Below are 16,686 nucleotides of genomic sequence, written 5' to 3' on the forward strand. Positions count from 1 at the left end.
CATGGCTGTACCTTCGTTGTATAACATATACTCTAATTGTAAAGGGCTATTTTGATGGATACAACGACAAATACAGTAGGACTGGTAAGCTTGGAATTCAATCTGAGTAAATATGTGCGACTTTGTATCAAGGAAGACAAATTCAGAAAAAAAAAAAAAAACCTTGATGAGGATTGCATGATTGAGACAATGAAGGGAGGGCATTCATTCAAATATCTTGGTATATCGCTTAAAAGTTTAAAACACGTTAAATTTTTATGTAGACAGCAAAATTCAGAACCTGTACAAAAAGTTAAGATTAGTATCTTCCTTTTACTTAAGTAGGAACAAAATTTATTAGTTCTGAATTCTTTCATCTGTGCATCATTGAATACCATTCAAATAGCTGACCTATCCAAAATTCCCAATGCATTTCTAATTCATAGTGACAAAATTATTAAAAATGTCTTAAAAGAAAATAACAGTTACCTATCGACACTCCAGACAATAGGAACCTGGACTTTTCAAAGCCAGATGGGAAGCCTATTTGCAACACAAATACAGTGAAACCTCTTCTTATGGACACTTCTCATATACGGACAGATTTTTATGTCCCAACTGAAATAATATACAAATAATGATAAATTTAACTTTCGTTTACGGACACAGACACGGACAGCTGTTTCACAGTCCAAAAGCTTGCTTTACCTCCTGTCTGCGGACAGAACTTGGATTTTAAGACCTGATGTGTTACAAAAATGAAAAATTTAGTTTTGAGAACTGTACAGAAATTCCTTAACATGAAAGAAGGCAATAAGGGTCTCGTAGGCTACTACTAGCCCAGCCGGCTACCCCTTGTTAGCTGGAAGTGGGTGGATAAACAAAGTCATAAAATTTAACCTGTCTGATGGGTCCAAGGTTTCCGCGATCGTGAAATTGTATTCGACACATGATAGGGTTAGTAGGATTATTCTCTTCACTTCAATCAGTTGTCCTGTTTCGAAAGACATGGCACCTGAACGTAAAGGTTAAGTCGAAAACTGTAAATTACAGTACTGCATAGCTGTAGACCTAGAATAAAACTGCATGGCACAGTACTGTATTTTCCTTCTTCGGTCTTATCTACTGTAGTTCAAAGTTGCAAAGAATTTACTGTAGTACAGTATACTGTGTTTAGAATTAAACTACAGTAATACATTTCATTTAAAGCGTGAAGGGATACATAATGCATATTATGTATTTACTGTTAGATTGGGGAGCCTCCCTCCCAATAAAGGACACCTCCCAGATGCGGACAGATAGTTATGTCCCTTTGATGTCCGTAAATGAGAGGTTTCACTGTACCTGCAGTCAGTCAATCCTTATAGCTTGGGTTCTAGAAATTTAGCTGCATGGGTCAAAGCTCTACAATTAACAGATGCCAATGAAGAAATCAAAGATCCTAGAACTGGACTATACAATTCTTGATGAACAATATTAAGAAAGAACGAAGCGGATGTATGTATGTATGTATGTATTTATTTACACTGCAAGTGGGCAAGCACCCGGTGGCAGTGGTATATACAATATTAACAATACACAGTTAAAATGATAAGCAATACACAATAAAATTTACAATACATAATAAAATTTACAACACATATACAATTTTATACCCAATACAATAAGAATACACAATACAATTTAACACAATAATAATAAAACATAAAATAAAACACCTAATTTTACAACACAACCTACATAATTATGTATAGGTCCTACGTAAGTTTTAATAGTCTTTCACTTTACTCTCATCTCATTCCCTGTAGTGGCACTATGACGCATTTCACTGACACTTTAGCACACATTTCACTGACACTCTGTAACACATTTCACTGACACTATAGAACACATTTCATTTACACTATAAATTATCACTGATCGGAACTGTTCACTGCACTGTAAAACCATAACTTCACTGACTCACCTCGCTTCACTGATGCAACAGTTCAAATAAGTCAAATAATTGCATTCTTATGCATACTTATAAACAGAACTACATTTAAACTAAACATTTCTAGTCTAAGGCCCTCTTACACGCTATTTTTAAATAATTTACAATTCAAACCAAGGAAGTAAACTCGTCAGGCTAGATAAATACATGCCACCTTAAAAAATTAAATGTTGAATGTCACCTTAATTTTAATTTTCACTTTATACACAACTCTTTAAATTATTCTTGAATCTCCTTAAGGAAGGACAGCCCTCAAAGACCGCTGCAGGTAGGTCATTCCAATCATTTATAGTTCTATTTAAAAATGAGAATTTACCTACATCCGTTTTCTGTTTCCTACATTTGATTTTAAAATCATGATCGTTCCTACCATAGTACGTTGGCTTTTCTAACCGAGCCGTTATGTCTACCCATGCTTTCTGACCTAGATGTGCTCTATACAATGATGTTATTCTAGTTTTCCTACGTCTGTTTTCCAAAGTTTCCCATTTAAGTTCTTTTATCGTATCGTTCCCATCTTCTCTTTTACCTTTAACAAATTTAGCTGCCCTATACTGGATTCTTTCTAAGGAATTTATCTGATATATTCTATAGGGATCCCAACATGTAGTTCCGTATTCCATTAACGGTCGCACTAATGTTAGATATGCTATTTCCCTCGATTTGGGGCTAGCCTTTCTCAAGATTCTCATAATAAAGTGAAGTGCCCTCCATGCTTTGCCCGTAACATTATCAACATGCTCTCCCCAAGAAAGTTTGGAGTTTAAATACACTCCTAGGTATCTACAACATTGTTCTTGCGGAATTACAACACCACTGAATTCGTAATTAAGACTAGTTTCCTCTCGGGTTTTACAAAATGTTATAGATTTACTTTTAGAACCATTTATTTTCATCCTATGCTTTAACGCCCAGTTGTAAATGTTATTCAAGTCTGTTTGAATAGCATCTACATCTGAATTATTTCTAATCTTTCTATAGATAATGCAGTCGTCTGCAAATAGCCTCACATTTGATGTAATATCCTGGCATAGGTCATTTACGTATATTATAAAGAGTAATGGACCCAGAACGCTGCCCTGTGGCACCCCTGAACTTATATTTCCAATTTGCGATATTTCATGACCTACTCTAACTCTCTGGGTTCTACCTTTTAAGAATTCTTGGATCCATAGCACCACTCTTTTATCTATTCCTAGCCTACTTAACTTATCTATTAATATGTCATGTGGCACCAAATCAAATGCTTTCGAAAAGTCAATCACAACTGCATCGATTCTTCCGCCTCTATCTACCTCTTCAGCTAGATCCTGAACCAGCGACGTAATTTGACTATCACATGAGAAGTCTTCCCTAAAACCATGCTGGCGGTTGTAAAACCAGTCTTTCGCATTTAGAACATGACGAATATAATCCGATATCAAATGCTCCATGACTTTACATACGACAGATGTAAGGCTAATCGGTCTGTAGTTTCCGACATCTAATTTATTTCCACCTTTATGTATGGGTACCACTATAGCTGATTTCCAGTCACATGGAATAGCTGCATTGTTTATGGAAACATGAAATATACGCATTAAGTATGGAATTATGGCCTCGGAACCTAATTTAAGAATCTCTGTAGCAATACTATCTGGTCCTCGAGACTTCCGATTTTTTAATTTCGTTATTCTCTCTCTAACCCCTTTGGAAGTTATTTTGAAAGTCGAATTTGGTTCACATTCACGGTCTGTGACACAACCACTCCTATCAGCGGGATTATTATTATTATTATTATTATTATTATTATTGAAAACCGAAATGAAATAGGAATTTAATAAGTCGGCCTTTTCTTTGTCATCAGTTATACTTTCTCCGTTCTGATTTCGTAAAAGCACTACTCCTTCATTTTTCCCTTTTCTCCTGCGTACATAATTATAAAACTGTCTCCAATTGTTACTTTCATCTTCTTTTAAAATAGTTTTTAGAAAATTTTCCTGAGCTAACCTTTTTTCACACTCAAGTTTCTTAATTAATTCAACATATTTTTCCCAATGCTCATGGCTCCATTTACGTTTGCTAAATGCGCGCCTTGTCTTTTTCTTTAAGTAGCGAATATAATTAGTGTAATATTCTGGGTCCGGATTTTTCTTAATTATTTTAGAAGGTACACATTTTACTAATGCCTCGAAAATTATACACTTAAATTTATGCCACACATTTTCCATATTTCCTTCAGTCCTTAGAAAGTCATCATGCTTTTGTCGTAGAAATGTTTGTAATTCATGGCTTGGGTTAACTCCTATGTAGGAAGGACTTTGCAGTGATCTTAAATGAGAATAACTGGATGAGACATCATGAAGGTCTAATTTACAGTGAATCAGAAGTTCTTAAATGACAGCTCATATCTACCAGCCAGGACTGAGGACAGGCGTCCTAGATTCCTGTCCTTTCAGAGAAATACTGCACATCTCCTGCCATCACAGGATTTGCTCTTTGATTGCTGACAAACTTCGATGCAACTACTTCACTGTTTGTCAACTGATGACAGCTTGAGAAGAATCCATATTATTGTCATCCCAGCAAACTATGTGAAATATATAATCGAGCCTACTGCTAGATTCGAGAAATGTACCATTATATGGCTACAACACCATACTAAAAAATAAGTACAGTCCTCAAGACACCAAAATAAATGGTTTAATGGTGGCAGCTGTGATACTCTCTCTCTGCACTCTTCGGATTTGGACTAAAGAGGACCAAGATTGCAGACAGTGTCATTTACTGCTCTATACTGCGTCACCATCTACATATATTTAAGAATACACAAGAAGAAAATGATTTATTTAGCTTTCAATAATGAAAATGCCTTTTTTTTTTTAAAGTTAAAATCAAGATAACTATTTGTAGTGTTATCTCCATCCTTCATGACGCCTGGAGGTTGTAGTTTCAAACAGTGAATGGATAATACAGTTATTAAGAGCAGTCCTTAAAACAATAAGAATATATGAAATGTTCATCTTCGATAGTATTTGCACTTTCTTTCCCTGCCAATTATATGTACCTTAATGCACTTAAAAATAAGTTTTCAGTTTAATGTGCATCTGTTCAAAGCATTTAATTATGAAGACAATAGGTTTTTGACTGAACATAATTTTTTGATACAAAATCTACAGTATATTATTGCTGTATTCCTATAGTAGAACACAAACACTCTTATTCAATGAGCACCCTGTAACTACAGGCTCCAACTTGACACCGAATTTTCAAAACACGTTCTATATAATAACTGAACAAGAACATGATGAGTAAATTAAGAAAAGTCAGGTTTGCTGCTAGGTGGTCACAGAGCAACTGCCTATGGACTAAAAGATCTCTGATTCAATCCCAGATGGTGGCTGGATTTTTCTCATTGCCAAACTTCCTAGGGTCCACTCAGCCTCCTGTCAAGTTGAGCACCGGATCTTTCCCAGGGATCAAACTGCAGTCAGAGCATGATACTGATCATACCACATCATCCTAATGCTGAGGTCACCAAAGGATGGACTTCTACCTCCAAACCCCCTATCCACCTTCATGACATCTAAAGAATATCTTAAGGGGAGAGGATGGTATTTTTTGGTGAAAAATGAGTAAATTAAAAAAAAAAAAAATCTTTGAAATACTCTGTGATATGTGTGGAATGCATACCATAACATTTTGTGGGTATTTGTGCCCTTACGGATGTTGAGTCGCCATTTTTAAACTTCCTGCATTATGGATTTTTAAATCACTCGCCCACTTTTATTGTTGTTTCCGGTAAATTAAATTTTCAAAAAATTTTTTTTTCTTTAAAATACCCTTTGATATGTGTGGAATGCATTGCGTAATATTTTGTGGGTATTTGTGCCCTTATCGGATGTTGAGACGTCATTTTTAAACTTCCTGCACTATGGATTTTTAAATCACACGTCCGCTTTTATCAGATTCCAGTAACTTCATTTTTTTTTTTTGCTACATTGCCAGACAAAAATGGACATAGTGTCTGAACTATTAAAGATATATGCATGAAATTTAGAACGCACATTCTTTAGAATTTTGTTAATTGATTTCATTTTAAAAATACGTCCGTTTGTTTGCAAGAAAGGAAATAAGGAAATTGTTATTAAATTTTAATTGTTTATTTTACAAACTTAGAGACTAATATCAAAATTCTGTTACAGACAGTTTGTAGAACATGCTTTTCCAAATACATTGCAAAAAACTATTTGAATCTATCTTTAAAAACGGTTAGATATATCAGTTTTAGTACAATCCTGCATTGGGTATATTTTTTTTCAAATTTGGGCCCCCAAATAATTTTTTTCAAAATATTTTTATTTGGTTGAGTTTCCACAGCTATGAACTCTCTGCATAAAAAAAATTAATATTTTACACCAAATAGGACAAAAGTTTAAAAAAATACCATCCTTTCCCCTTAATGTATGTTATTAAATATGTTCTACTATGTAGGCCTATTCAAAAAGAGAAATGGAAGGGAGTAAAATATCCGTAATTATCTGGAGATGGACACAGCAAAAGATTCGAACTGCACAACAGGGAGGGCTTATCGAATGTTTAATTGAAAACAAGCAATGTCAATGAGAATGTGTAGCACTCAGCTGGGCTACCAGCCTGACTGTCCTTATCAGCAACCTCCCACCTACAACTTTGATTAGGAACAGCATGCACACAATTATCTCTGTAATACAAAGTGGTATCTGTCTGCATCCACACATTCATATTTTGATGAAATTGAATGGTGAATTTGCAAAACGACTTAAGTCCACATTTTGGGAGTTTTGAGTTGAGAGCATGAATTATGTTACTGTGTGCAAGGGGCATCGTTTAGTAGCAGAATGACTTTAATCCACGACTTTTGTATAGTTTTTATTAGCAGCAGAATATTTGGTTAAGGGGTAAAACGACTTTAGTCCTGGACTTAAGTTGTTTTTCCTATCAAGTTCTGAAGAAACTGATGTAATATGTAAGTTTAATCATACACTCAGTTGACAAACTGTTTTTTGTCTGTTATCATTGGTAATTCTTTCCGAACTTCTCACGTTTACCATTCCTTCCAGTGCATCCTTCAGTAGGCAGTTCTATTCAGCCAGTGACACAACCAATTCCCTTTCTACTTCTTGATCATTTCCAGCATCATTCTTTCTCCACACTTTCCAACACAGTGGTTTATTCCCGATCAATGAAACCAAAATTCAAGATATTCGTAAAATGCTTAAGTACATTCGTGATGAAGAAGATGTGCATATATTTTACGAAAACATTATAGCATGGGAGACAACAAAGAATTGGAAGATGAAACTAAGCTGTGGTCCCGTTATAACACTCCTAAGAGTTGTCTGTGTTCTTGTGATTGACAAATTGTTCAAAATAATGTTGTTCAATAACTGCAATAAGGTTATTTTATGATTTTGGTATAAATACATTTAGTTAAACATGTTTATGTGTCAGTAACCTAATAATTATGATGCAGGATTGAAGTTAATTTGCAGAATAACTTAAGTCCTGATGATAATTAAACTTTTTACGACCTGAAGAATAAGAAAGTATGAATTTTTATAATAAAACTATTTCTCTTACATACAAAAAATTATATTGTAACAATATATGATTCAGGGAGGCTAAAAGCAGTTTTCTTTAATTTTCTCGAAACTACTTCTAGGGACTTACGTCGTTTTGCAAATTCACTGTTCAATTGTTATTCAATGCAAAAGTTCTATTTCTGTAATGCTTACTATTTCTCTTCTTATATTCTCTCTAGTGTGGGGGTTATTCCTCTATAACATATTTTTGGGGGGGGGGGGATTTTTAGGGTGTGAATAAAAAATTAATAAAAAAATGTCCGAAGTCTATCAATGCAGACAGACATCACTTTGAACAACTCCTGATAACAATAACCAGGTTAGCACCCATTCCAAAATAAAAGTATAACTGTGTGCTTGCTATTCTACTATTCAGTAAAACAATGTGCATGTCTGATGCACGTGTTCCTGCTGAACAAACTGTACAATACTTTCCTGGAGAAACAGTCTGAGAAAATGTAATAGAGAAATTTAGAAATCTTCTCAGTATTCGTGAGCTGCCACAAGGGACAAAGGGTACTTAACCATATAAATGTTTACAAGTTCAGTGAACCATTAATTTTGTTTTGACAATGAAACTCCTACAAGTACATAGCTGCAAATACATTTTGTGATTAGTGGAAATATACCTAGTTTTAGAGAGGCAAGTGTTACAAAAAAGTAAAGAATGCTAATGAACTTGGTTTCATTTCGAATATAGGTGATGCTTCAGGACAGCAATTGATCCTTTCAATGCAGCTAAGGTTACAACCGGAATAATAGATGTAGGTATTCCAAGCCTCTTAAACACATCTTTCATGAAGAGAGTAGCGGTACCTCTTCCTCCAACCAGAAGTCCGATTACTTCAAGCTCTTTTAGCTGGTACTTTTGGAGGTAATATGGAATGGTAGGATTGTAGATATTCTTTTTTCCTTATCCACTTCTGCTGGCTGTTCCTCATTCGTTTCGAAACGCACAGTGGGATCAATTATGAATCCAGATCTTGTAGATTCCTTGAAAGCTATTATATCTATGTACTGTGTACTGCCAGTGATGGAGAGACCATGTACTTCTTCAAAGGTGTTGTAATCAGCATCTTTAAGGGCAGTGGCTATAATTGATCGTACTTGGTGGTGTCTAGCACAATATCAATAAATTCATGCCTTAAAAACTAGTGACAAGAAGTGAAAACCAAGAATTTTTGTATGTAGCCTGTGCAATGTTTCACAAAGAGACAGTGAGTTCTGATACTTCAATGGATTGAATTGAGAGGAGAAGTTCTCACTACTACTGCAGCTGTTGTAATTTATATTTACATTACAAGGCACTAATTGGGTTGAAATTCCTAATTTAGACGTGTTACTGAGATAAGAGTCCACATCCTTTACACCAGTGGTCGTCAGCACTCGCTGAAATGGGTAAAGGGTATCCGGAGCAACATCAAATGCACCACTGTGCAGCAGGCAGAAAGGGATAGAGCCAGCAGCTACGGTGCACCATAGTGCAGTCTCTTATCCGCGGGTAAGAGACGCTAGCCCGAACGTGCTCTGTGCTGACAACTGCTGCTTTACATTATCCATCTTCAATGGGGATAAATGAAATGGGTGCATTTCTTCTTCTTCTTCCCTTCAAGTATTATGCCAAATGGCCTGTTACGATCTCACAGTTGAATTTTAAATCCAGCGCTTCTTTGGACGACCGAGAGATCTCTTCCCGTTTGGACGATAGTGGAGCATGACTTTTGGGATTCTATCTCTATGCATGCGATGCAGATGATTTATCCAGTTGTTCTGATAATGTTTTACATGATTAATTACAGGTTCTAGTTGCAATTCTTCCATTACATCTTCATTGCATTTGTGATCCCATTTCGTATATCCCGCTGTATATCTCATAAATTTCATTTCATTGGCCGTTATTCTGCTTTCGTCTTTCTTCCCCAATGTCCATGCCTCGCCAAGGTCTAGTAAAGGCGAATTCGAGTATGCCTTTGTACTAGGGAAGGTTTCATAATGTTGTTAATTATTCCAATTGTTTTGGTGTATTTAGAAATTTTCTGTGAAATGTCTACTTCATCAAAAAAAGATAATGTGTATCCAAGATATGTAAAAGAATTTATCCTTTCTAATATTTTTGAATCTAAACATATTTTGCTAGGCACAGGGTATTTTCCGCAGAAGGCCATAATTTTAGTTTTCTTTATTGATTTTCATATCATATTTAATTCCAATTTTGTTAAAATTAAAAATTGAACATCGTAATTCATCTTCTGAGGATGCCACCAGAACTAAATCGTCTGCAAAAAGTAATGAATCTAGTTGTAAATGTCTGTTGAGTTGTATATATCCATGAGGCAATTGTTTCCAGTCTCTAATTATTTGATTCATATATATATATAATAAATAGCAACGATGAAAGGCCGCAGCCTTGCCTTACTCCTGTATGAATTTCTGTCCAATGTGATAATTTGTCACACCTTACTGCAATTACAGTAGATTTGTTTTATAGATATTATATATGTTTGCTATAAGTTGTTGTGGAACATGGTTTGTGGCTAATACATTTAATAATTTATTTCTGTTATGGGTGCATTTCATTTGGTGAATTGTTTCAGGTTAATATATTTTAAACAAAAACTGGCGAACATATTGGTCACATACTAAGTCATCATCAAGAACATTCACTGAAAAATAAAAATATTTTTCTAAACTGCTGGTTAGATACAGGAAACAATTTATTTCATTACTTAAGCTTTTTATTATCTTCCAAATTTTATACAAGAGTCAACCATCTAGCAGTGACTAATACAATGGCTCGAATGGGAAGAAACAACCACACTTCTGCAATACTATTCTCTCACTTGCCTATGGGGAAAAGTGCAGCAATTCAGGTCAGTGATACTCAGGTTTAGAACTTCCTATCGTCATTATTCTCAGCTTGTGCTTTACTATTAGTGTGTGTGGTAAAACATCATTCTCCAGCTCCCTACATCTTTGTATTTTTAAATAAATTCTACGAGTACAACTGATTGCTTTCTCAATTCGGTAGTTTCCTAGTACCCGGTACTCGTTACATAGGTCCTTTTTATGTTTACACAGTGGCTCCTTTCTGAAAAGAATTTTAATAGTTTGTTACTAGATGTGATTCTAGTCAGTTTGTAATATATTTTTGAATGTGTTCTTAGCTTAGGTTAGGTTAGGTTAGTTTAGATTGTAGTTCATTTCCGACAAAAGAAAATATTTTTATCGTTATCTACAATAATGTGTTCTTAGGTTAGGTTAGGTTAGTTTAGGTTGTAGTTCATTTCCGACAAAAGAAAATATTTTTATCGTCATCTATAATAATGTGTTCTCAGGTAAGGTTAGGTTAGTTTAGGTTGTAGTTCATTTCCGACAAAAGAAAATATTTTTATCGTCATCTATAACAATGTGTTCTCAGGTAAGGTTAGGTTAGTTTAGGTTGTAGTTCATTTCCGACAAAAGAAAATATTTTTATCGTCATCTATAACAATGTGTTCTCAGGTAAGGTTAGGTTAGTTTAGGTTGTAGTTCATTTCCGACAAAAGAAAATATTTTTATCGTCATCTATAATAATGTGTTCTTAGGTTAGGTTAGGTTAGGTTGTAGTTCATTTCCGACAAAAGAAAATATTTTTATCGTCATCTATAATAATGTGTTCTTAGGTTAGGTTAGTTTAGGTTGTAGTTCATTTCCGACAAAAGAAAATATTTTTATCGTCATCTATAACAATGTGTTCTCAGGTAAGGTTAGGTTAGTTTAGGTTGTAGTTCATTTCCGACAAAAGAAAATATTTTTATCGTCATCTATAATAATGTGTTCTTAGGTTAGGTTAGGTTAGGTTGTAGTTCATTTCCGACAAAAGAAAATATTTTTATCGTCATCTATAATAATGTGTTCTTAGGTTAGGTTAGTTTAGGTTGTAGTTCATTTCCGACAAAAGAAAATATTTTTATCGTCATCTATAATAATGTGTTCTTAAGTAAGGTTAGGTTAGTTTAGGTTGTAGTTCATTTCCGACAAAACAAAATATTTTTATCGTCATCTATAATAATGTGTTCTTAAGTTAGGTTAGTTTAGGTTGTAGTTCACTTCCGACAAAAGAATATATTTTTATAGTTTTTCTTTTCAGAAAGGAACCACTGTGTAAACAAAAAAACGACCTATGTAATGAGTACCGGGTACTAGGCAATTACCCTCAATTCTCCCAGAATATCGAAACTTAGTTTATAATCCCAAGAATGAAAAACTTCCAATCCTTTCGCATTTCTCATTCTCTGTTGTCATTCCTTACCCAAATTTCATTTTGGTATTTTTTTAGAGGAAGGGACATTGAATCCCAAAATAAATATTTTACATTTTCACTGACATATCTTACCACTTTCCACAGCCAATATTGGAAATAATATTAAAAATTAGATCTGTTGGGATAAACATCAAGATATCTCATGTTACATCGCTTCGTGTTGGTTGATGACACAAAAAACATGAAGAGAGCAAGAGTGAAAACTTAATACTTTGTGCACACAGACTGTTTACTACCTTAAAACACAGTATCAATAACAATAAAATTACTTTCAATACAAGTGCTATTAATTCACATTTCCAGAAAAGTAGAACAAAGAAAGAAGACGGTAGTTGCACTTACCAGAACCTATTCCCACAGATTCGAACCCATCTTGCTGGCCAAAGTTATCAATCATCTCAAAGCTGCCAGTATGATCTACTTGCGGAAGGGCCGATCCTTGTGGAATGAATGAGCCATCTACAGGCAGAGCAGAAATCACTGCTTTGCCATCTTGCATCACACACAACGAGCAAGTAAGTACAACATGCCATCACATACAACTAGACAACAACCATTCTCACTCCGACATAAAAAAGTGAAAGCTACAATGAAGACAGTGACAAGACCATCTGATGGACAGCAATTATTTAAAATATTAATCAGTAGAAAACACGCAATACATAATCAGATCAAAACAACTGAATATAGGTATACACAGTGCTTTTTTTTTCTGGTCCAGCACTTTTTTTGCTGTATTTTTCATCATGGAACTAAGAAGCATGTTAATATTTTTAACAAAATTTTTCTTTTAATTCCGCTTAGGCCTTGAAAAGTCTTAAAATTGAATGAAAAGGAGTTAAAAACAACAAAATTCCCATGTCTGAACAGTAATCATCTACCCTCTGCTATAATATAGGCTATTCTACATAGAGTTTTACCACCTTTTCCTCCAGAAAAAAGCACTGGGTACATACACACATAATGTACGAAATATCAGCAGCATACACCAACATTCCCTTCCGCACACATGTATGATTTTACGTTTTTTACTGATATAACAGAGTTCTTGTTTTTTTGTTTCTTTAGTCCATGTAACAGTCCTGCTTCAACTACAGTAAAACCTCGATAAGACGCGCCCGCTTATTACGTTATCCCCGTGTAATACGCTTTTTTTTGTCCGGTCCCTGCACATTTTTCATACATAATGCCTTTATAAAAAATACCCGTTTGTTGCAGTCCAGTCCCGCATAATACGCTATTTTTGTGGAATATTTTCGATGTAATTTTCAGCAATGTACTGTAACAGCAATGAAACATTTTGGCCATTGAACTCACTGGTGCCATTAACCTGAAAAGTATTCGACCCTTTACTGCACATTTGATCCTTCATGCTGTACAATACCCCACTCTCTTGTTACGCTCTCTTATTCAACTCTTTACCTGCACGTTTAAAGTTTACATACAATTGCAATACCCCACCCTTTTCCTAACCCTCTCTCTCAAACAGCGTTCCTCAGTCGGCCGTAATAAAATTCTGGAAGTTTTTGCCGGTCAGTTTGTTGTCCTTAGTGTATTGAAGTGTCTGTGAGTGTCATTACAATGAGTGTTAAACAAAACATGCTTTGGAAATCTTGCGAAAGTACTATGAAAAGAGTACTCTTAATCAGAAACAACTGTCTGATTCATTAGGAATCCCATCATCGACATTAATGACGATAATAAAAAAATCGCGACTCAATCACTGCAGCTGCGACGTCAGAAGGATTAAGTGCAGGAGAGTGAAGTGTGGTGAACATGAGGACTGGCAGAACACGCACACGGCAAAAAACTATAAATTACTTTTTTCAAAAGAATTACCGGTAAGTACAGTACATATTGTAAATGTCTTTGACATAATAGTACAGTAATTACATAAGTAATGGAGTAATACTGTATTACCTTTCATGAATCATGTATCTCAATGAAGAAAAATGCTTATAGATACTGTATGTAAGTCAAAATTAGTATACCCGCCTAATACGAGATACCAGTTATTACTTGGTTTACACGCGGTCCCTTGAACAGCAGCTTATTGGGGTTTTACTGTATCTATTTTAGTCATTTTGAAAACAAGAAGGATAATTATTAACAAAAACAGATTAGGGTAACTAGTGAATTCCTGAAAATAATAAGCACATTAAAGTTCAACATGATGAAATACCTGAGTTTACAATTATGTATGTAAATTTAATTTCTGCAATATTACAGGTTCCAACCTCATAGTAAATGTCACACAGGACTTGAAAGATTCAATAGACCCAAAAGAGTAGGCGAACCTTTTTGGTTTCTAGCAATAGGACCTGGGAATAAAACCTTAAGTACAGCGATTCCGGAATATTGACAAAAATTTATTTTTATACACACTGCCATCATGAAAATCTTAAATCTTATCCAACAAAGTATTCCCAAAGTAAAATTTTGAATACATACAACGAAAATTTAGGAGAATAAATTCTGGTTTTCTCAACATTACTGCATTCTTGGTTGCCCGGGGGCTCCAAGCTAATTTATGCACAGTCCAGAATTTAACGCTAATTTTCCAATCACCCACCTCAACATTCAAATCTCCTGCTAATTGGGTAGAAGGAGAAAAATTACGATTTGTAGCAGAGTTGGCATGTCCGACATCCTGAAGAACAATGACTTCAAACCAATTATAAAGACATTCTTTGTAAAGAAAGTTCTCAAATCTACCGTAGGCCTGTGTTGAACAATTGACAAACTGCAAATAATTCACGGTAGGCTAATTTTATAATGTGCGCCAGTGTTATTATCAGTCAGTACGATTTATCAACGAAGTACCATTTTTAAGTTAACATTTTTGTTTTCAAGTTCAAGGCTCATGTTGTACCCACACCTTTCTGTTGATTAATCTTGGTAATTAGCAATGGACTGCCGGTCTTTTACAAAGTATGTGACAAGGTCAGTGGGTTAATTGAGGGGGATGTCTAATGACGTGAGGACGAGGAACATGTGAAAAGATGACTAATGGTTTAAGATCCTCTGCCTCATGTCACTTTGACCAGTGGCGTATACTGGTTAAAGGGTTTGGGCTACCGCTGACCCTATTATTACACAAAATATATCAAACAATTACTTTAATTTTAATTACTGTGGTAAAACTAATAATACAAAATTATTACATTATGTTATATTATAAACATTTTCTTTTGTAATTTCCTTGGGCTACCGCCGGTAGCCCCGATAGTCCGCAAAATACGCCCCTGACTTTGACATTCCCTCAAATAACCCATTAACCTTGCCACATATCTTGTAAAAGTCCGACGGGCCCTTGCTAATCACCTTAATCATTGGTGTACATGAACCTCAAATTAGGATTAATTTCAGCATATTTTTGCGAATAGAGATAATGCCATACGTATCTCAATGTTACGAAAATATGATATACCGGAAATATTCTTTCGTAACATGTAGCCTATAATAATTATCCAAACTAAACTAGGAATTTGCCGTATTATAATTAAAACTACCTTCAGTTGGTGGAGGTGCAGTAGCAACCGGGTTCAATTCATCCTCCAAGCCAGCAAGTTGATCCTGCTCACGAGCTAAAAATTCTGCTGCTGGGTCAACTTCTGGCTGCTCAAAATTATCACCAAACCCATCCATTCCTGAAAGACGATAATATCTATGTCTGTAATACTTCAAATAACACAATGATCATAATTGTGTCAAACTACTTCACATATTTGACAACTTACTTTCTTAGACGATCCAAGTGCCTCGATTGACAAACTGACGGAAGTTGAATACCGCTTAGCGCTCACCGTGCTTATGACACTGTAAAAGCAACGGAATCGGAAATAACATTGGTCATGCCAGGATTACAAATAACTATGGACAGACCACGAACGGACCAACCAGTGATGAGGCGTGCTCAGAACGCGTCTTCCCTTGTGTATGACGTCACGAGAGGAGCATTGTGGTGTGCACCAATGTTCAAAGATATTTGACCTATGATTTTAGACGGATAAAATAATATTTGGAAAAATATTGATGTAGATTAAGTATAAATTATTCTCATAATTGACAGTATCAGTGGTTTCCCGCTGAATCTAGTGCTTTTTCCTAGTGGGGGAAGAAATTTTAAATTTTATAATGCGGGTATATTTATGTACTATTGGCGACACTGTTTGTTATCTTCGCCATCTATTTACTTTCGCCTTCCACTGAAGGCAATTGGCTTAGCATGACAACTCATCCTGTTCAAAGTTTTTATGTTGTTTTGTTTCCCTTGAGTAATAAGACAAATGTCGGGATGAGCCCTAAAAGAAATGGGCCACGGACCACTTTCCTTCCCCCACTCTTTTCTCTTCTACTATCATAAAGAAAATGCTAATATCTTAGATTTATTTTATTTTCTTGGGTTATTTTACGACCCTGTATCAACATCTAGGTTATTTAGCGTCTGAATGATATGAAGGTGATAAGGCCGGTGAAATGAATCCGGGGTCCAGCATCGAAAGTTACTCAGCATTTGCTCGTATTGGGTTAAGGGAAAACCTTGGAAAAAACCTCAACCAGGTAACTTGCCCCGACCGGGATTCGAACCCGGACCACCTGGTTTCGCGGCCAGACGCGCTGACCGTTACTCCACAGATGTGGATGTGGACTAATTTCTTAGATAATACTATAATATGATAATAGGGGAAAATAAATATATTGTAAGTTCACAGGGCTAACGGCTTCGAAGCTGGGTATCTGGTTCTAATGAAGTGCATAGATAGCAATATAACATGGGGGCATGAGATAATTACTCTGCCTGCCAT

At 35.3% G+C, this 16,686-nt stretch overlaps 1 protein-coding gene across 11 annotated transcripts in view; it reads right to left on the reverse strand.

Moving 5' to 3' along the window:
- LOC138710100 (clathrin light chain-like) overlaps nt 1-15,753 on the reverse strand; it is a 30,258-nt gene extending 14,505 nt beyond the window's left edge. For 6 of the 11 annotated variants that reach the window (XM_069840732.1, XM_069840730.1, XM_069840729.1 and 3 more), the window contains exons 1-3: nt 15,619-15,753; nt 15,391-15,528; nt 12,221-12,370 (exon numbers count right to left, since the gene is read on the reverse strand). In XM_069840732.1, coding sequence (XP_069696833.1) covers nt 12,221-12,370; nt 15,391-15,526 — 286 coding nt within the window. In that variant the 5' untranslated portion in view covers nt 15,527-15,528; nt 15,619-15,753. Of the gene's footprint in view, nt 1-12,220; nt 12,371-15,390; nt 15,546-15,618 lie in introns of those variants that run through there. The other 5 variants (XM_069840733.1, XM_069840731.1, XM_069840727.1 and 2 more) reach the window with 2 other exon arrangements.
- Nucleotides 15,754-16,686: the final 933 nt, after the last annotated feature.

This window comes from Periplaneta americana, chromosome 12 (genome assembly GCF_040183065.1).
Source record: "Periplaneta americana isolate PAMFEO1 chromosome 12, P.americana_PAMFEO1_priV1, whole genome shotgun sequence".
In the NCBI taxonomy this organism is placed as follows: Eukaryota; Metazoa; Arthropoda; class Insecta; order Blattodea; family Blattidae; genus Periplaneta; species Periplaneta americana.